Source organism: Anthonomus grandis, chromosome 1 (assembly GCF_022605725.1).
Source record: "Anthonomus grandis grandis chromosome 1, icAntGran1.3, whole genome shotgun sequence".
Lineage (NCBI taxonomy): Eukaryota > Metazoa > Arthropoda > Insecta > Coleoptera > Curculionidae > Anthonomus > Anthonomus grandis.
In genome coordinates, this window is record NC_065546.1 from 13,166,429 (window position 1) to 13,189,421 (window position 22,993).

Sequence of the window (22,993 nt, forward strand, 5' to 3'; positions counted from 1 at the left end):
CTATGTGCCTAGATTTGGATTTGGCATTTTCTTTCTTTTGAGAGGGTTTTGGAACTGGGCTTAAAGTTGAAACTGAAACATAACTACATGATGGTTGCTCTTGTTCAAAATTGTTAACTAATTCTTTAGAAGTACTCTGGATATAATTTTTTCTTAACAAGACTTTATCACTTATTATGGGACCCTCGACGGGATTAATGTTTTCTGTCCTACAATCCTTTTGAAGAATGTTCTCGGCTGACTGCAAATTCACTATCTTGAAACACATCTGGATTATATGGGTAGATTTCTGTTTTTTAAAAACCCTTAATAATATTTCTTGGTGTAAAAGCCTTAATAAGCGCATTTTTAATAATAGGAGTCATATCATATTCTGTTATCCTAGAGCCTGGATGATTTGTAAGCCAGTGATCCATTTCTCCTGCCAGATTTTAAATGGTCCAAAGACACTTACATTTAGCGGTTGCAACTTATTTGATGTGTCAGGAGGTAAGGTTATAATAGGAACTCCTGATTTTCTAGCCAGGTTTATTAAATTAATGGACTTATGACTTGAATGTCCATCTAGTATCAGAAGACTTGGACAATCTGTTGTTGTTTTAGTGCAGCCTATAAAATAATTAAAAAATTTGATAAATAGGTCAGCATCCATCCAGCCTGATGGAGCAGGAAATCCTACTGCTCCAGTAATTGTAATCGCTCAAAAAACCAGGATTCATTCGAACACGAGAGAAGATAAGCTAATAAAGTTGTATTTTTTCCGCTCTTTAAAGAAGTTAATCTTCCCACTTGCTTCCTCCCTTTTCAGCTAAAATTTTTCTCGGTTTTTGAACGCAGGTAATCCCCATCTCATCACAGTTAAAAATCCGATGCGGCGGAAAATTAAACTTGTCTAAGGTCTTTTTTAAGTTTTGAAAAAAATCATTAACCCTAGATTTGGAAAATCCTTTTACTCTTGCAATGCTGGTTGCTTCAGGTCTTCGAATGGAAAGGATTTTCTGACGATTTAAAAATGAGCTCACCCAGTCTTTTCCTGCAAGTTTTCGATCTTTATTAAAAGGATGACTTATTTGATTGGCTTCAGCAAATTGAAATGCAATACTTCGCACCATTTTTCCTCTGCAATATATGAAATATATTTATAAGAACTTTTTACACTACAGTGGGGTAAGTGAGTCAGGCATGACTGATGTCTGAATGTGAGTCATGCCTGACTCACTTACCCCACTCGTTCTTAAAATATAAAAATTTAAATCTTGAAAAGACACATAAATGTGGCAACATTCTAAGCATAACGCGGTGTTAAGCAAATATAAGGTTATGGTATGCACTTCATACAATATTAAGAAAATGCCTTTAAATTGGGGAAAATCCTTATTGATTTCGCTTAAAATATTATAAAACAACACGCAAAATTTAAAAAATGTTAATATTTACCTTAATTTTAGTAATTTTCAGCTAAATGATGCTTAAGGACACAATACGCGCTAATAGACATGTACACTACACTAATCATTGCTGTGCTATGCCGAGCCGGTTGCTCGACATATTTCTAGAAACGCACTTGCCCCCTATGATTCACTTGCCCCACTCTCCCCTATGCTATATCAAGTTTTTGTTTAGTATGAGTTTAAAATGAGAGGCAAAGAGGTGTTATTTATTTGAATATTACTATTGTCAAATAATTCTGTTACTTGATTTTTATTGTTACCAAAAAGAATAATTGATGATTTGCTTGCATTTTTTTGGTCTTAAGTTATAATTTTGTGCATATTGTATATGTATTGTGTTCAGTAATGGCATTAGCATTACTTGCATTAATTGTTTAAATACTTATATTAATCTCACTTTTCTAAGTGAATTTTAAATGACTCCTATATCTAAAAATATGTCTGCTCGCTAACACCAAAATTCCTCATTCCCCTCCTAAAAATGAACGAGGAACCCGACGTGAGAGGAGTGGACAAGCCCTTAAAAGGGAACCATTTTCATGTATTCGACGCATATTCGACGCACGTGTATACTAGTACTCAAATTAAGTAACTAATCCCGTAAAACGTTGCCAAGTATCGAAAATACCGGCCGGTAGCGGGAGTGACGGTCAGCCCAAGTATATAGAAGAAAGGAATCAACAGCCTATGGTATATTCATTTTTATTATCCTTTTTCTCTCATAAATTTATTGCTCTCACCCCCACATGTTGGTCCTTCGAGCCGGATATCCTTTCTAAAAATACTGAGCTACCCACATACCAATATTCTCATATCTTCAGAATTAAATAAAAAATAATTTTTTAAATCTCGTACTCATACATTTAGACACTCTTATAACCGCTATATCAGTTCCCTTATAGTTTCACCTGCTCATCATGGATAATATTAGTTTATTTATATGCAATATTTACTCGACGATTTAACTGTAGTTGAGGGCTATGAAAAAGCAAAGAAAAGGCAAGTGGAGTAGACCGAGGCGAATCGGATCAATGGGTAAATCGGATAAAAATAAAAAATTATTTGATATTTTGAATAACGCTAAAAGGCGTAGCGGCTTTGTGTACCGTCTTAAGCTCCCCTCACACTAGTTTACAAAAATCTGCAGACCAATCACCCAGCATTTCTGCAATAATTATTAAGGAAATTTTTTATCACCGAACAAGAAAACACCAGTCACAAATAATAAATTTCGTAGAACTACAAAACCAATTTCACATTTGACATCAGCCCGGAATAAAATGAATATTTTCGAAAAGAATGTTAAAAAAAAACATAAAACTGACAAACAAGCAGTGGAAAAAGAACTGGAACGGAAAGAAGAACTAGTATAAAGAAAGGCTGGAGAGGAAAAATAAAAGACTCTTCTGCAAAACAGAAAGATTGGCATTGGATATACTTCACAGAAAAATATATTTATCTACCATTAGAGGAATCGATGCAAAAATGCACAATTAGAGGATTGGATGGTGCCACGAAAAATGTGCTGATAGGTATGGGTGGAAAAAAAATCCCGTATTTATGTGAATTATGAGTGACGAATTAATATTGATGATTATTAATTATCCTAATTTTGTTAATGATTTTAAATGTTAGAAGGTTAATATTATATGCGATTTCATATCAATCAAGTTCTTTTTAGTTCTTGTTATTTCGGAGAATTATTTATTGCGTAGCTGTGGTGTTACTTATTACTCATTCGCCCCGGTCTACCCTACATGCTATTATACCAAGTTAAATATTTGCTATAGAAACGAAAACAAAAGAAATATGAGCTAGGAAAAATGCATTATTCGAGACACTTAATGATTAATAGGTATTGAATGACAATGGAAAGAAGTAACATATCGAAAATTCGAAATAACATAATTTAAAGAAAAGGTTAATGGAAAAGAAAAACTCTTCCAATGCTCTTGCGTACAGTTCGGCAACATTTCCTTCCTCTAAAGCAGTTGTTCTTTATTTTAAACATGCTTTTTCAACAAATACCAAAAAGCTCAATAAGATTTAGGTCACACTTTTTGAATCAGGACATAAGCCAAACCTGTATTTATCAGTAAAAAGAATATACTTCATTTACGCTCTTAAAAAATGTAATGTTCTTTGGCCTATTCTAATATCTATTCTATTCTAATATAAAAAACGTACTTTAGATTTTTTTAAGTTTGATATATCACAATTTAGACTTTTTTGTAAAATGTGAATTTACAAAAAAGAAAATTTACAAAAACTTGGATCCTGGGATTGGTTGGACTAAAAATTTGTAGTTCATGCACTTCGTAGGTGGTTGGCGGTAATACTACGATTTTGTATTACCTAAACGCGAATAAACCTATCATGTATAGATGCTCCTATTGCTCAGTATGTCTTTCTGTTACATCATAAGTCTCTTTAAATATCCATCACAACCTTCCTATAGCGCTCTTGGTTCAATTTACAGCTTTTGCGGCGTCGCCGATGTCCATAATACCCTGTATCATATGAAAAGCTCGTAGCTGTTTTTTAATCAATATTTTAGTCTAAAAATAAAACGTCGTTTTTCCTTGTCCCCTAAACTATTTTGATTTGTGAATTTATTCTGCTTTAAATTCATAACAAAACAATATAAAACATCTCAAAATTTTCAACAAAAAATTCTCAAAATTTTCTCCTTTTGTCACTTTCCGTCAAATAGTTACTTACAAGTTTTATTCAGAATCGTTATGCTTTTCTCATTAAAGTGAGTTAGTCATCTACTAAGAAACTAAAAACAATTTAAAAATAATACATCAAAAAACTTTTTCATCGTTCATTTTATATACGTCTCAAGGTGTTTTAAGAGTAAAAATTGAGTTTAATGTAAAATATTTTTGAATATTGCTAATTAAACAGTCTTTTTATTATTATCCCTTTCAAATTTTATGTCTTTAATATACAGTGTGGTGACTTTCACTGGAATAAATTCAGTTAAAACTAATCAAAATTTTTCTTGCAAAATTCCTGAGACCCGTCAATTTATGTTTATTTTTTTTTCACATTTTAAGATAGTTTTTGTATTTTTTTACCTACAGGGGGAGTCCAAATTAACCCCAACTTTTTTTTTCAAACGGAAAGCCACTTTTTTTAAACTCTCATTAAAAAGAGCCGTTTTTCTTGATTAAATTGCCCTATTTACTTTTGTGATTATCTAAAGGAGAAATAGGAAAAAAAATAAAAACCGTTAAATTATTAAAAGTTGCGTTTAATGTATAAGATACTCAAAATGAGCACCATTTACTTGTTGGCAAAGCCCAACACGATAATAAAATTTGTTTCTGACATTTTCTAACACTTTCCAACACTGGTGATATTTGTCGGATTTCTTGCCTAATACGTTCTTTGAGTTCGTCTAGGTTTCCTGGTTTGCTCATATAAATTTGACTTTTCAAATGTCCCCACAGAAAAAAATCAAGTGGGGTGAGATCGGGAGAACGTGCCGGCTACTCGATTGCACCCCTTCTACCAATCCATCTGTTTGGAAAATTGTCATCTAATTACTAGCGTACATTACGGGCATAATGTGGGGAGCACCATCTTGTGGCATCCAGATTTTTTTATCATACAAATCTGGATCGAACTGACCCGGATATAAGGCACGTAAGACTGGAACTAGTTCATGTTCAAGAAATTCTAGATATCTTTCCCCAGCTAAAGTATCATTGAAGAATATGGGCCCTATTACTTGCCTGCCAATTATGCCAGCCGAAACATTAGTTTTCTGGTGATATTGTGTATTAGTTTCCCTTACCCAGTGTGGGTTCTCGTCAGACCAGTAGCGACAGTTCTACTTATTAACATGGCCATTTAGGGTGAATGTAGCCTCATCAGAAAAAAGGATCCACTCCGAAGATATGCGATTTTCGTCAATGGCGTTCATCATTAATTCACAGAACTGAACTCTGCGATCTGAATCGTCTTCCAATAAGTCTTGAACGGGTTGCATTTTATAAGGTCTTTTGTTTGCACTTTTTAAAATTTTTAGCACAGATTTATGATGAATAGGGTTTTCGCGAGCTACTCTTCTGGCTGCAGTTACCGGATTTTCTTCCATTGCTAACAATACATTTAATTGGGTGTTTTCATCGATTTTAGAAGACCGTTGTCTTGAAACATCCCTCACGTGCCCAACTTCTCAAAATCTGCTTTCGATTTTACTAACCGTACCTTGGTTAATAGGTGGCAAATCTGGATATTTTTGCCTGAAAAGTGGACAACCTCTAGCTGAGTACGACTTCTGTCCCCATAACCAATCATCATTAAGATTTCAATCTTGTGGGATTCGGATAAATAAGACATTTTTTTAATATAAATTAAATTATTTAACAACTGGTTGAAATACACTTTAACAGTGACACTACAACAATGTCAGGAAATGTCTCGATACCAATAAAATAAACAAACACGCCAAAAATTTACCAACACAAAATATTTCGAGACTTTTAATAATTTAATGGTTTTTTTTTCCATATTTCTCCTTTAGATTTAAAAAAAAAAGTGGCTTTCCATTTGGAAAAAGAAAGTTTGGGTTAATTTGGACCCCTCCTGTAGGTGAAAAAATACAAAAACTATCTTGAAATCTGAAAAAAATAAACAAAAATCGACGATCTCAGGAATTTTGCGAGATAAAATTTGATTAGTTTTAACTAATTTATTCCAGTTAAAGTCACCACACTGTATATATTAATGACTGAATAAGGGAAATAAATAATTTTCGAAGAATGGTGTTTAATGCGTTGTTATCGAAATATCGATTAATTCGGTTTTAACGCTTACTTTGGTAAGATAACCATAAAATAAAATTGTTACTTAGATCGAAGGGTCACACTAAACCTCATTTTATTTTAAAAAGTTAAAGTTTGTAGCTTTTATGATTAACGTTACCAGTAATAAATCAACTGTTTAACAAATAATAATAAATTTATTTATCTGTGTACAAATAAAACTTGTGCAAAAATATAATATGTATTAAATATCATTGTTTCATATATGTTTCGGCTCATTGAATGAAAATATTTTTGGATACAAAAACGAATGTACTTATACAATTTTTGTTAATTATTTTAAACACCTACATGAAATTTGATATTTTTTCATTAAAACTATACATGCAAGATAAATAACATTTAATATCGTTTAAAACATGCAATTTGTTTTAACTCTAATTTGTTTAAACATCTAAAAGTTTTATTCATAACAAAACTTATTTCTAGCATACATATCACCAACAAAATTGTGAATATATTTTATTATCTTAATATTATCGTTAAAAACGCAACTTAGAGTATATTCAATATGGAACGATTCTTAGTGGTAACATTATAGGTTTTACGTCGTATTTATGTTTAAAAAAAAGTATATTACTTTGTAGAAATGCATTTTCCGTTATTTTAAAATAAGCAATTTTTCTTTGATTAATAATTACGACTTCAAACCACTCTCATTGATTTACGATCATAATTTATTCGTCAAGGATTGTCGTCCTCACGATAGCTTCAGTAACAGCGTAAGGATCGCAGTTGGACGATGGTCTTCTGTCCTCCAAATATCCTTTCTTGTCTTCAGCGCAACCTCTGGGAATCCTAATACTTGCACCGCGGTTAGCAACGCCTAAAAATAAAAAATAAATATCCGAATTAGATAATTTTTCTAAAGTAATGCTTAAGATAAGGGATTTTTTGTTGGTATAAAAAAATATTCGTCTTCGGCTTATAAAGTCAATTAAAATGAAATGAAAGATGAAAGACTTCTAAGGATTGCTAAAATTTAAAAGGCTTGAAACGCGTAGAATATTCTATAGCTATCTGTTGTTTCTATGCGTAGCGCGACCTATCTGTTCAATGGCAAATTAGTATCAACGTTGATTGACAGTGATTGATGTAAAAATGTCAATGATGATAAAAGAGTGTGTGTATAAGTTATATAATATGTGTATTGTTAGATAATAAAGCTCATACATTCCACAAGAACGTCTTAAATATAAAAACTTAACAAAGCCCTAAACTCCTTTTTAGTTCTACGGTCTATGGATATGAAAATAATAACAGGTTATGGGCCCAGATCGCGAGTGGTTGGAGTGGTCAAAGGTCAATAAACTTACAATTTTTTCGCGTAATGATAGTGTGCCTAGAGTAGTTAAAAATCAACCTAAAAACTTTAAAACTAAAAAGTGTCTAAGAGTAATTCTACCTTAAAACTAAACGGGGATAACTGGCCCGTTTGAAAGTTTCAAACTAGTATAATTCTAAAGGGGCGAGGTGTAGTATGGAAGTATCACCCAGTATAAGAAATATTGTGTAAATAGGAATCTACTATATTGTAATAATACATTAATTAATTCTATATAGCAAAAAATTATAATGTATAGTAAGCATTATCATAAACCAGGTCAACGGGAAGTTCAACGATCCTTCGATGTAGTTTTTTGATATTTTAATATAGATCCTACTTAACCTTAAGAAGGTTGTTTCATTTTAACCCTATGTCTTAAATCATAATTGATTAAATCATAATTTACTACATGGCGATCTTGCCTCCTATATACCTAAAGGATAAAAGAAGAAAAACGATGTTGGTGGACAAAAAAAGAAAATAGTTCCAATAATCTTAAAAAATGGGAAACGCCAAGTCTAAGGAGGAAATAGTTATTAACCAGGCTTCAAATGGAGATGCTAGAAGCGAAATATCAAAAACGGGGTTTTCACTTTCAGAATGCCTTTTGGTAATTCTAGTAGCAACCGTGGCCCTTGTTGCCATATACGTTTTGGTTAAACGCTGTACAAGAGGACTGAAGCAGACTATTCGCAGAGAAATCCATAAAAATGAGTTAAGACGATCCAGAGCTGAGCTAGATGAAAAGGAACAAGTTTAAAATTTTAGGTTCTCTTTTAGGTTTTATGGACATTAAAAAATAATAAAAATATAACTATGGAAAAATGGAATGGAGAATTGAATGGGAAAAAGAATATTATAACCACAAATTGAGCAAAGATGTATAGTAGCTGATAAAAAGTGCTAATATTAATTTAGTTTTATACCTAAATGTAAGTTTTTAAATTGTTTATAGTACCTATTATTATTTTGATTGTTAGTCTAAATACGGACCCAGTTAACAAGGATTATTATTTTAATTTTTATTACAAATAGCGAGGTATTTATTTTAGTGGGAGATAATTTAAAGGATATTCTAAATTCTTTAAAAGATATCAGAGCCTATTTAGTAAAGTTAAATTATGATAGGAGAAAAACACCAATAGCTTTAACAAAAATAAGCGAAGCAAAAACTGTTTATTCTCGATTAAGCAAAGAGATATCAGATATTAATCAAAAAATTAAAAATTCGGAAATAGATCATTCGGATGTTGTCATTGCTAGGAAAATTATAGAAAAAATTAAAGCGGTGTACCAAGAAATTCAAAAATTTCCAGGACAAAGCGCAAATCTTGAATCGAAAATGTCTTCTTTTGATCTTAAAGTTGCCACAAGCCTTTTGCCCGTAATGGATGATTCAGAGGCCATTACCAATAAATTATGTGAAACTGCGGAATTTTACAGTTCTATGCTTAATGATGAGGAAAAGACTTTGTTAATTAGTTTTATTTTGAAAACAAGAATTTCTTGTAGCGTAAAATTACGTTTAAACACTAGTTATAGTTCTGTTGAGGCTCTAATCAGGGACATAAGAACACACCTTTTAACTAAAAAATCCGATACCGCCCTTCAGGTTAAATTATTTGCCACTAAACAAGGAGATAAATCTATTTCTGACTTTGGCAAAGACCTCGAAGATATTTTTGTAAATTTGACAATTTCTCAGACAGAGGGTGATTCTAACGCTTTTGACGTTTTGAAACCTTTACATGAAAAAACAGCTGTAAAACAGTTTACAAACGGGCTTAGAAATCAAAAGCTTAGCACAATCATATCAGCCAGAAATTTTACGTTTTTAAAAGATGCCATAAGAGCGGCACAAGATGAACAAATTTCTTATCAAAATCAACAAATTTTCAATTTATCTCAAAGGCATAATAGAGGTTTGGGCCAGAGGCGGTAATAGATTACCACCTACAGGAAGATTTTTTAGAAGCAATAATTTTAATAGACACACACATAACAATTATTCTAGAAATTTTAATAATAATGCTAATCCGAATTTTCATTATAATAATCGTGGCTGAGGTAATACGAGTCTACCTGGTCAGCGTTTTCAGAGAGGTTACCGAGGACGTTCGTTTTCTCGAGGGTTTCGTGGAAATTCGCAAAGACAAATAAATTATGTCTATGTTGATAATGGGATTGACGCAGGTCAGGGAGCATCAGATATGATGAATAATCAGGATGATTTTTTTCGTCCATAAAGATAATAATATTTTAACTTATTCAACAAATTACTCAAATTCAGTTTTCTTTCTTGTAAATAGTAAAAAATTAGGATTTTTAATAGATACAGGAGCATCATTGTGTGCGCTTAAATTAAAATATTTAGACTCTAGAATTCCGTTGCACAAAGAATGTCTTGAAATTAAAGGCATAGGGGGTAATTTAGTTTCATTAGGATATGTATATTTGAATCTTATTATTGAAAATGTAAGATTTAGGAAAAAATTTTATGTTTTTGAATCATTGGAATGTGAAACCAATGGAATAATTGGTAGAAATTTTTTAAAAAAGTATAAAGCTAATTTAAATTATGAGGAAAATACATTATCACTGTTTAATGATGAAAATAAAATTGCATTAGACCTAAATGCTAGGAGCAATAAAAGTATGACCTTACTTCCAAGATGTGAAATTATTCAATACATCGAGACAGGGTTGGTTGAAGAATGTGTAGTGTTGCCTAGTGAATTGTATCAGGGAGTGTATGTAGCAGGTGTGATTGCGCAACCGAGAGATGGGAAAATTCTAGTTAAAATTTTAAATACGCGTGAAACTGAAATACGTTTGAGAAATTGCTTACCAAAAATTGAAAAGTTGAGCCACTATAATTGTTGTCAATTTACTTCGCAGGCTGTATCAAGCAGTAGAGTAAAAGATTTGTTTAATTTGCTTAAACTTGGGTATTTAAATAAAGAGGAAAAAGATTCTATTGAACAATTATGTGCGAAATTTCCAGATGTGTTTCATATGCCCGGGGATAAGTTAGGTGTTACAAATATTTATAAACAGTCTATTCAAATAAAGCCAAATACTCAACCCGTTTATGTAAAACCATATAGACTACCTCAGTCACAAAAAGAGGAAATAAATAAGCAAATTTCTCAAATGTGCTCGGATGATATCATCGAGAGTGCGCAGAGCGAATGGTCACCTCCGGTGTTACTTGTTCCAAAAAAGGGAGACAAAGCAGGTAAACAACGTAGCAGACTTGTTTTAGATTACAGATTTTTAAACCGCAATTTGGTAGATATTAAATGGCCTATAGCAAACGTAGTTGACATTTTAGATTCTCTTGCAGGAGCACTTTATTTTTCACATTTAGATTTAAGTCAGGGATATTACTAAGTCGAATTAGATGAGCAAAGCAGAAAATTAACAGCTTTTACTACCGATCGCGGCCAATGGCAAATGAAGAGACTTCCAATGGGGTTAAAAATTAGTCCCAGCGCATTTTCTAGAATAATGACAATCGCGATGGCAGGTCTAAATTATGAAAAATGTTTTGTTTATATTGATGATCTTATTGTTTTTGGAAGAAATCTAACTTAAATCATAATTTACTACAGAGGTCTGTTTGAGATTATTACAGGTGCCACCATAAAACCAACTTCAGAACGAAATAATCTTACTGAATTGCTCAACGATGATACTAAAGCACAGGAATTAATGGTAACAAGAATGAAAGATAATCCTTTAACACATTAGTTATTATGTGAGTCATCAAAAGATATGTAGACAAAATTAAAAACGGTATATGACAAGTAATCTATAGTAAGTGTCCATTTGTTGCAACAAGGTTTTTTATACAAGAATTTGATTCTTCTGTAGGTCCCTTTATCTCAAAAATTAAGGAAATCAAAACCAAGTTTAAGGCTGCAGCTGAGAATCTACCTATCTGATAAAATGATAATAACAAAAATATTCATGACACTGCTCGAATAATATAAACATTTTTGATCTGCCTGGGAATCTGTTCCTGTGGACAATCAAACTTTAGAGGAATTGATCTGATTATTGCTAGAAGAAGAGAGATGCAAGTCATTGGAAACAACGACAGCATTAGCAGCTAAAATGAGGCATCAAAGGAATTGCACAGGAAATAAGACTAAATTGAAGTGCTACATCTGTTCAGAGGTTGGTCACATTGCTAAAAATTGCTATTTTCGACATAAAAAAAGTGATAGTGGCCCATTGAAAATTAAGGACAAGCATCCAGGTAGAAAATTCTGTATTTATTGTCGAGAGCCGGGGTATGTTGGATTAAAATTAATAATGATTGCCATGCTTAGTATAGCAAGAATAACAGTGAAAAAGATGGTGACTCAAATGCCTTTATTGTCTACTTAGATGGTGTCAAATCAACTGGTTTCTGGACTCAGGGGTATGTGACCACATGACATTATATAAAGGTTTAAAGGAATATATGAAATAAAAACCATTAGAATGGTGTAAGTTAAAAAGGGCAGAAATTTGAGATAAGAGGCTTTGGCAAAGTAGAATTGTGGGCCTTTAATGATAAAAATATGAAAAAACATCACTATCAAATGTTTTGTATATGCCAAACCTAAAATCTAATTTGTTTCTTGCTGGGTGTACTCTTGATAAAGTATATTTTTTGTCTTCAGATAATTTAAAATGTCAGTTTTTGGACCGACAAGGTAATATAAGAGCCTAGACCAGACTTTAAGAAAAAACAAGTTACCCATGATAAAGAAGATTTTTATTATGCAAATGTGTGCTAAAATATGTTCACTTGAAAAAACTAACTTAGCATATGGTTTAGTTCCTAATTGCAGGCCAGTGAAAATGGTAGATAGATGTAGAAAAATGATTACGTGTGAAGATTGTTTAGCAGGTAAACTACAATGGTCTACTTTTGGTAAGAGTGAGTCCCGAGCCACTGAAACACTTTGGTTGGTACAGAGTTGGTTCATGCTGATGTGGGTGGGCCAATGGAAGTTACCTCTTTGGTTACTTTATTTTGTCTAAGGATGATTTTTCTTTCATTAGAACAATATTTTTTTTAAAACAAACGTCTGAGGTATCAGAAGTGATGAAAAGTGATTTTACATCTATGGCAGAAAAGCGAACAGTATGCAAAATGAAAGACAGATAATAGCCTAGAGTTTATAAATCAACAGGTTTCAGAACTTTTACAATTCAAAGGTATATGTTATCAACGCACAGTCATATATACAAAACGGTGGGGCTGAGCGGGAAAATCGCACGCATAAAAAGCAGTATAAAGTAAAAAATTAAAACATTTTTAAAATTAGAGTTTTAGTTCTTGTGCCTAAAATAAAAAGGGTTAAATGGGATCCAAAAAAACCAACAGAGATATTTTCTAGGATATAGACAGAATGCTAAAGCATTTAGGGTCTATATTCCTTCAATAAATAAAGTATAAACTCACATAGATGTGTTTTTCTTGGCAGAAAAATTACCAGAAGAAATACCTTAAAAGTAGTGTTAAATCTTATAGAGATATGTGAATCTGAAATAGAAGATTTGCAGAATGTAATAGAAAGACTCAGTGGTTGAAAGTAAAATATTCAGTGTGCAAACTCCCTTTTTTAAGACTCTGACTTAAATGAAGACCGGGTTAATGGAAGATATAACGTGAGAAGAAACGTCCGACCTAATCCTAGATATGATGACTATGAATGGACATAGACTAGTGGTGATGGCAGATACTCATGATGATGATAAACCTATGTGCTATGGAAGGTATTGAGACAAACAGGTGGCAGCAGCCTATTAAGAAAAAAATATATGCATTAGAGGAAAATGAGACATGGTTGTTATGTGATGAAAAAGGAGATAAAAAGTCAGTCATTGAGTGCAAATGACTGACTTTTAAAATAACTAAATATAAGGTTATGTTAGTAGCGAGAGAGATCAGCAACCTGTTTATAATGCTGATGTTTGTAGTCCTGTAGCAAAATTGCCTTGTGTACGAGTTTTTTTAGCTGTTTTTTAAACGACTATTATTATATTATATTATTACATTTATTTCCAAGTTTGTAATGAGTCAAAAATTTTCATTTTAATTTTCGTTGATGATTTATTAAATTCAGATTCTAATGGAAATGGAGTTACAAAATTAAAGGTATTTTAAGTAAAAATTTAAAAATGAAAGACTTGGGAGGTATAAAACATTTTCTGGGCATGCTTATTAATCAAGATCTACAAGAAAATAAAATAACTATCAACTAAGCGTTGTATCTTAAAAAGGTGTTTAAATCTTTTGAAATAGACAATTCTAAAGCCTGTAATACTCCCATAGAAATAAACTTTAACCATTTTAAATTAAAACGTGGCAAGCCAGAAAGTCAAGAATTTGAAAACAAATAAATGTAGACTATATTATGCTGTAAACGAGATCTATGTATTTCTTTCTATAAGTATTTTGAGTAGGTATCAGTCAACTGCTAGTTTACAGCTTTGGCAAAGCCATTCTAAGATATATACAGAACACTCAAAATGTTCTAAAAAAAGTCTAGTTTTTAAGAAGAGCGATTTGCAAAGTGTAATTAAGGGGTATGCTGATGCAGACTGGGCCGGAGATAGGACTCACAGAAAATCCACAGGACATTTATTTAACATTTTGGCCCTTTCTTCTACTGAGGCAGAATATGTAGCTTTAAGTTTAGCTATAAGTGAAGCATGTTGGCTCCGAAATTTGATGCTTAATTTTCAAATTATAGATAAACATTGTTTGAAAGCACTTAGTTTTTCAGATAACCAATCTGCTATTAAGGTCTGTAAAAATTAGGAATTTCATAAAATACTAAAACACATTGCTATTTTTTATCACTTTATAAGGGACATAGTAAATGAGGCTAAGTAAATAAGGCTGTGTCTTTGAAAATACCAACAAAATTGCAAATTGCAGATTTTTTTACAAAACCTTTATCAGTTACTTCATTTAACGATTCTCTTGTTAGGTGTGATTTAATCCAATACATATGTTTATTGATTTTTTGGGTATATTAGTAATATTTTTAAGTGTTTCAAAAATCTACTATTAAGGGGGAGTTTTATTTGTTTGGGTAGCGCCACCTATCTGTTCAATGGCAAATTAGTTCATAAATAGTAATTGATGTAAAAATGTTAATGATGATAAAAGTGTGTGTGTGTAAAAGCTATATAATATGTGTACTGTTAGATAATAAAGCTCATATATTTCACAAGAATGTCTCAAATATAAAAACTTAATAAGGCCCAAAACTCCTTTGTGTTTCTGCGGTTTACGGATATCAAAATATTAATACTATCTTTTTAAAATAATTAAGTAAAAAAATTAAAGGAAGACAAAATATGTAAATCAATAAACATAAATATTCAGGAAGAAAAAATTATTTAAAAAAATAATATACATATAAAAAAATAACGTGAATTGCATTCAAACAAAATTTTAAATAAACAAGAAAAATTAATTTTTTAATGCCTATTCTGGAACAGTTTTGTATTAGTTTGACTGACTTGTAGGGGTTCATTTTTCTTAGTTGTCGAACTTTTCAAATTTTAAATTAATACTAATACTAATGATGAATTCTAATGTGTTAAAACTACTGTGATCTTTAATATGTAATGTTTGATACCAAAGTCGTATAATTCGCTGTTGATTTATAATAAGAAATGTTTTCAAACTATTAATTTAGTGCCCAAGGAACAGTAAGTTAAGTTCTATTTTAGTTTTATTATATAAAAGATCAAAATTATAAATAAAATTCATGGAAAAAGAAGTACGTAATATAAGAGATATGAGTGAGGGCTATTTAATACTACGAGTAAAGAATTCCTAAATAAATAAAGGTTTCTTTGCTGCACGTGGTAAGAGCCAGAAAAAAACCTAAAGATTCGCTACGAAAATATTCTCCTGTATTACTGAACTTATAATTCGAATTTCAAACAAGTCTTGTGATTTATTTTATCATTATTATCTAAAATTTAAAATCTTGTTGATTAAAAGGAATATACTTATAATCTATTTTATGAATGTTTCTTTATCAAAAGATAAACATATTTAGGTTTTACAATTTTAAAAATATTTACCTGCACTGAAATCGTGAATAGAAGAAGTTTCATGTCTTCCTGTAAGTCTCCTTTCGTTGTCCTTTCCTCCTTTCGGATCGTAGGCCTGGATATGTCTAAGGTGATTTCTGCTCAGCTTGTCAATGGCTTTTTCAATTTCCCTAAAAAATAAATGATCTAGTTTAATCATACATCACAACTTTACAGTTTAATTTTAATTAATTGAACACCAAATTAATTCTATTTGAAAATCTAAAACAAGTGTTCAGATACCCAAAACAATTTTTCAGGTAATTATATTATGCTTAAATGTTCTAGCATTAAATTCTAAAAAAGGAAGGAATATATATCTCATAATTTTCATTTAAATGCAATTCAATTTACATAAAAGATTCTAATAGTAGGTTTTTAAATCATCTACATACTTATATAATCATGTTTATTATATGCGCAAGATATACGTTTTAATAATTTTCTATGTTTAATCCACCTGCGTGGAGCGATAACGAAATGAACTTTGCTACAAACCAAAACTAGACCTTGACATTACCAGGCTTGTTAATTTAAATAAAGGAAACGCGTCTGCCTGGTCGAATAAGAGATTGGGGAACTCCCCTATTTGTAGCTTTAAATTTATGTAGGGGACATAAATTAATGACATAAAATCATGATAAGACGCAAAAAAGAATATTTCTTAATACACATATATCAATACTTACAAAATGCCTCCGTCTTCTCTCATAGCTTTGGTTGAGAAGTTGGTGTGAGCACCAGCTCCATTCCAGTCTCCTTCCATGGGTTTAGGATCAAATGTTACGATAACGCCAAAATCTTCTGCTACCCGGTGGAGAATGTACCTAGATACCCAGAGTTGGTCTCCTATTGAAATACCTTCACAGGGTCCTACCTGGTATTCCCACTAGAAAGAGAAATTTTCCATTAAATTTGATAACGCATACATGCTTCTTATATTTAATATTAATGGAATTGCTTCCGTGTTACAGGCCTACACTTTTCACCTTTTAGAATAAATATATAATAATAATAAATTTTTAGTTATGCTATGCACATAATCGAGAATTTCAGGATATTTTTATCTCAACTTTCAGTACATTTAATTTTGTTGAATTAATTTGATTTACACCAAAACTAACGCCGTTTTACTAATATAATAGGACATATTCTTATTAACTTATAATATATACAGGGTGTCCCAGCGAAAACGAAACAGAGGTATTTTTGGTATGAAAAAAAATTTTTTTTTACAAAAATCTCGAACACGTCGATTTTATTTTCGAGGGGGACAACTTTTCCTTACCAAGGCATCCTCATACCAGTAACCCTCTTCGAGGGGGTGGGATCACCCCTAAAATCTTAAATAGAAAGAGGGGTCGTGTGATACCTTATTTTAAAGGTCTTTTAATTCTGAATATAACTGCCAAATTTGAAGTGGCTAAAATTTTTTATCCGGATATGACAGCTTGTCAAAATTGTAGAAACAGCGAAAATGAAAAAGGTATTTTGAACTCTGTTTTGGATAATATTTTTAAAAGAATAAGGAAGTCTTAATTTCAAAGGGGTCACTTATTAATTAAGAGGACACCCTAATACCTGGAACCCTTTACGAGGGGTTGAAAGCACCCCTTAAATCTTAAATAGAAAAAGGGGTCGTGTCATTCCTTATTTTGAAAGCCTTTTTACTCTGAATTTAAATGGTGACTTCTGAGTGACTGATGGATATCTTGTGGATATAAAAATAGCAAGAAATATCTTTACTGCCAGTAAAAGTGGAGAGATAAGAAATACCTACCCTTTTCCTTTTGTGTCTTTTAAATAAAACAAGTTTATTTAAATTACGTCAATTTATTAAATGTTCAAATTGTGCCCCGCCTACTTCCATGCAGGAATACAGGTTTTGCTCAAAACGATGCCTGACGTTTTGTAGAACTTCAGGTGTTATCATCTGACACTCATTTATAATTCTCTAGCGTAAGTCTTCTAGGGTGTCTGGTTGGGTAGCGTAAACTTTTGTTTTTAAATGCCCCCATAAAAAAAATCTAATGGGGTTAAATCGCGTGACCTAGATGGCCATTCCATAAAAGGTCCTCTCCTTCCAATCCAACGATCAGGAAATATCTCATCAAGATATTGCCTCACACCAGCAGCATAATGTGGAGGCGCTCCGTCTTGTTGGAAAACGACTTGATCATCATCAGAATGATTTTCGCCTTTCATTATTTCTACTATTCTTGGATATACGGCATTTTCCAAGAGATCTCGGTACATTTCTCCATTCAAATTTCCGGGCAGAAAAAACAGACCAACAATGGAGCCGCCCAAGATTCCCGCCCAAACATTTAACTTCTCAGGGAACTGGGTATGAACTTCACGAAACTGGCCCGGATTTGCATTTGACCAGTAGCGGCAGTTATGACGATTTACGTTGCCATTAAGAAAAAAAGTACATTCATCTGAAAAGCAAATATTGTAAATAAGACGCAGATTAACAGTTATCATATCACTAAGCGATTCACAAAATTGCACTCGTCTGTCAAAATCGTCCTCATTCAGTTCTTGCACCAGATGAATTTTGTAAGCATGGAATTTATTATGCTTAAGTATCCTATGAACACTACTTTTGCTTACTCCTGTACTCGTCGCCAATTTTCTGACACTTATTCCTGGCTCGGCATGAAGTTGACCTAGGACAGTTATTTGGATTACTTCATTGACAACAACAGCATTTTGAACCTCACACTTTTTATTTAAGACACTGCCAGATTCCCTAAATTTAGCAACTATTTCTAGAACGTATTTTCTGTTGACTCGTTTTTCTGGATGAAGGTCATTAAATTCTTGTACCGTTCTATTGGCACAATTGTTATGCCGAAAGAAAAACTCTATCATCTCAACCCTCTCTGCAGTAGAATAAACCATTGCTAACAGTGTTTCAACACGTAAAAGACTGGGTAATAATTTAAAACTATTTAAATAAATGCTGCTTTATGAAAAAAGTACCAATGATATTTAGCAAGCTAAATAAATTCTTCAGATACTTGTGTTTGCATTTTATTTGGTATTTTGTTTTTATTTATGATATGCTGATAAGGTGTAATAACAATAATATTAACAATACTAATTAATTTTTAATCATGTTTTAATGATCCAATAAAAAAATTGTAAGAAAGGGTTTCAGGCATAAAGGTATATTTAAAGCATTTTTTCCAGAATTTTATTTGGCTTTCATATCCAGAAGAAATCCATCAGTCACTCAGAAGTCACCATTTAAATTTAAAGTGAAAACGCTTTCAACATAAGGTATAACACGATCCCTCTTTCTGTTTAAGATTTAAGGGGTGCTTTCAACCCCTCGTAAAGGATTCCAGGTATTAGGTGGCCTCTTAATTAATAAGTGACCCCTTCGAAAATAGGATTTCCTTGTTCTTTTAAAAATATTATCCAAAAAAGAGTCCATAATACCTTTTTCATTTTCGCTGTTTCCGCAATTTTGACAAGCTGTTTTATCCAGAGAAATAATTTTAGCCACTTCAAATTTGGCAGTTATATTCAGAATTAAAAGACCTTTAAGATAAGGTATCATACGACCCCTCTTTCCATTTAGGATTTTAGGGGTGATTCCACCCCCTCGAAGAATGTTGCTGGTATGAGGGTGCCTTGGTAAGGAAAAGTTGTCCCCCTCAAAAATAAAATCGACGTGTCCGAGATTTTTGAAAAAAATTTTTTTTTTCATACCGAAAATAGCTCTGTTTCGTTTTCGCTGGGACACCCTGTATAGAGTATAATATATAATAACTATATATATATAAGGACATATTTCTGTAATTTTGTCGGAATTGTATGAATAGTCTTTGTAAATGGGTAGTCATCTAATAATTGAGAGTATAACTAAAATTATTCTAAATATGCTTTAGTGGACTGCTGAGAAAATGACGAAACAACCGTTGATTGAATAATATATAATATTATTCAATCAACGAAACAACTCTTAATAAACGATAAAGCTAGATAACCGTAACTCTCTCTTCTTGTCAAATGGAGTATAAGAACATAAACGACGAATTTCTAAAGATGAAACCATGAATAGACCTTATTCAAGTAGCTACTAATTATAATGAAAAGCCAGGCAATAAAAATGGTTAAAACCTAGAAAAAAGATTACGATTACGCGTAGCAAGTTAAGGTAAAAGACGTTTACATTTTTGCAACTGTAGCAAAATCTTTTCGCTATAACAGTCAAACTGCAAACTTTTGAATCCTAAATTTGTAATTAATAAGGTTGAAATACTTAAAAAAAAATGTTGATATTTTAACCTTGAAACAATAGCTCGATTACTTTATATAAGTAAAAAATATAATGTTTCGGTTCTTGATATTTTTTAAAAATTACTTAAAAATTAAGAAAGACAAATGAGCCTAACAAATAAACAATAAAGGACACACTGTTAAAAGAAATTAGTGCGTAAAAAAATTAAAATACAATTGTTTAAAAATAGACACACAGACAGACATATAAAATCAGATACATGTAAATAAAGTAAAATACCAATTCAAAAACCAAAAATTTAGAACAAGAAAAGCAATCAAAATGAATTTATGATAATAAAAATAAATTATCAAGCATAACAACTGTTCATAGAAACAACATTTAAAACAATATTTCTTGTTACTACACGTATACTTTTCTGTAATTCGCTCTAAAATTTGTTATAAGTTGAAATATTTACTTTATATATCCACATACATAAATATAATGCATAACATAGACATACAAAATTACGAATTCTGCACCTAGATAACCGAATATCTGCATGTACTCTTAACTGTTCTTACGAAAAAAGAATTAATAAAGTATACCCTAACCATTACAAAAAAAAAACCACAATAACATCCTACCCCCAGCACTAATTCACTTTCACAAAAATCTAACCTAGATGAAGAGTTCTTTAAGTTTTGTTCTTTTTTCGAAAATAATTTTTTTACACAATTTTTTAAATGTTTTAAACCTATAAACACTCTTGATGTTGTTTGGAATTAAATTAAAAATTTTTGGTGCAAGATAGTTTAAAGATCTCCTGTTCAAATTTGTGTTAATTTTTTGAGTAACCAAGTGTTTGTTTACGCAATTTCTGGTATGATAAGAATGCATTACATAGTTGTTTTTCCGTTTTTTTTTTAATAAAGCAGCATACCTCTCATACATAGATTAATCGAACATCAAAAATATCACTGGAGTATAACAGATTTGTTGAGAAGAGCCTATTTTTTTCAAACACGACTTTTAATATATAGTTCTGCACTACGTTTAAGGAATTTAATTTAAAATAACTAATAAGATTGAACAACAAAAATGGTTAAAAATTAATAATGGTGTCGCTCCCAAAATCTATTTTTTACCAAAAATTCATAAATTGGGGACACCACTACGACCCATAGTCTCTTTTACTGGTTCCCCTCTTTACAATTTAACAAAACTTTTGTCCAACATTTTACAACATTTTTTTATAAAAGATGAACGATATGTGAAAAATTCTTTTGATTTCGCTAATTACATTAAAGAGCAAACAGTCCCTGAAGGTTATATTCTTGTGTCGTTGGATGTTGTTTCTTTATTTACTAATATACCGGTGGACCTAGTAACTGATATAATCACCCAAAAGTGGCATCTTATCCGGCCTAATACATCGCTAGACCTTGAAACATTTGTTTTTCTTTTTAATTTTTGTATTGAGAATAATTATTTCCAACATGGTGAAAATTTCTATACCCAAATTTTTGGCCTAGGAATGGGAAACTGCATGTCCCCAATATGCTCAGATATTGTAATGGCACAACTACAAGATCAGTGTATTTCTGAACTATCTTTTAATGTACCTTTTTTCTGTAGGTACGTTGATGACATAATCAGGGCAATTCCAAATAAAAAAGAAAACGAAATTCTATCAGTCTTCAATAGTTTCACAGATGGTACCATAAAAACAGATTGGTATCAAAAACCAACTTTTTCAGAACGCATTTTAAATTATTTTTCAGAACATCCTATGACACACAAAATAAATGTAATAAAAAACCTAAAACATCGGTGCTTGAGACTTTCTAGTCCAGAATATCATAAAAAAAACCTTCATTATGTTCAGATAATTTTAAAGAAAAACAACTACCCCCTATCAATTATTAAAAAAATAATTAACGACACCGAGAACATTACTCAAAATATTACACGAAACAATGAAAATAATCAATTGGCTTATTGCAAGATTCCTTACATTAACACACTTTCTCATAAAATTAAAAAGACCATACAATTAAAATCTGATGTTATTAAAATCTCAGAAAGAAGTGAAAACTCGGTAAGAAAACATTTCTTTACGAAGCTTAAAACTAAAGACGCCTTTGATTTACATTCTAACATTATTTATAAAATACCTTGCTCTGGGTGTGATGTGTGTTACATTGGTCAGACGGGTAGATATTTGAGGCAGCGCCTATACGAACATGAGTATGATTGTAGGAATTTAGCCCTTAAAAAAAACCCTACTGCTTTAGCTGAGCACAAAATGAATACAGGACACAATTTTAATTTTGGCAAGACTACAATTATAGGCCAACAGCAGCTTTTTAAAAAGAGACTTCTAGCCGAAATGATAAACATAAAAAAACATAATAATGCGGTAAATAAAAGAACGGATATAGACAATCTTCATATAGACATAGATATAGACAAAGTTCTTCTTATTTTAATCTAATAGATCAAATCAAAATGTAAACTTTTGGGACTGTTTTGGTTCTTATCACTAAAAAGAATGCGTCTATTGTGTTCTCGCATACCCGGTTTTTTCTGGCTAGATGCTAAATTATTATTTTTTTTTGGTGGTATCAACATAACCCCAAAAAGTTAAATTTTGTTTATATATAATAACCCTTTTTTATTGTGTCTTTTTTGTTACCTTAGGGCCCTGATGAAGCAATAAAATTATTGTGAAACGTTGGCCAGTACATAAAGTGACGTTTGTTTTTATTCCTTCGATCCCATCCCACAACTAAACTCAGGAATTTAAAGAGTTTTGATACACACTTCCCCATACAACAATATCATATCTGATAAGTGACTCCACCAAGGATTTATATACGGATATTAATAATTTTTTGCATAAAATTTACCTTAAGATATAAGATGTTCGCAATAGCTTTCGAATATTCTTAGTTTGATTTAAAATATGTTCGCTCCATTTTAAATGCTTATCCACTGTAACACTCAAATATTTAGTAAAAAA

General features: G+C 31.5%; 1 protein-coding gene across 2 annotated transcripts in view; it reads right to left on the bottom strand.

Annotated features, from left to right (window-relative positions):
* Positions 1–6,406: 6,406 nt before the first annotated feature.
* Positions 6,407–22,993, bottom strand: part of LOC126745938 (glutamine synthetase 2 cytoplasmic) — a 71,312-nt gene continuing 54,725 nt past the window's right edge. For both annotated transcript variants that reach the window (XM_050454004.1, XM_050454009.1), the window contains exons 5-7: positions 16,421–16,620; positions 15,723–15,862; positions 6,407–7,115 (exon numbers count right to left, since the gene is read on the bottom strand). In XM_050454004.1, coding sequence (XP_050309961.1) covers positions 6,967–7,115; positions 15,723–15,862; positions 16,421–16,620 — 489 coding nt within the window. In that variant the 3' untranslated portion in view covers positions 6,407–6,966. The remainder of the gene's footprint in view (positions 7,116–15,722; positions 15,863–16,420; positions 16,621–22,993) is intronic.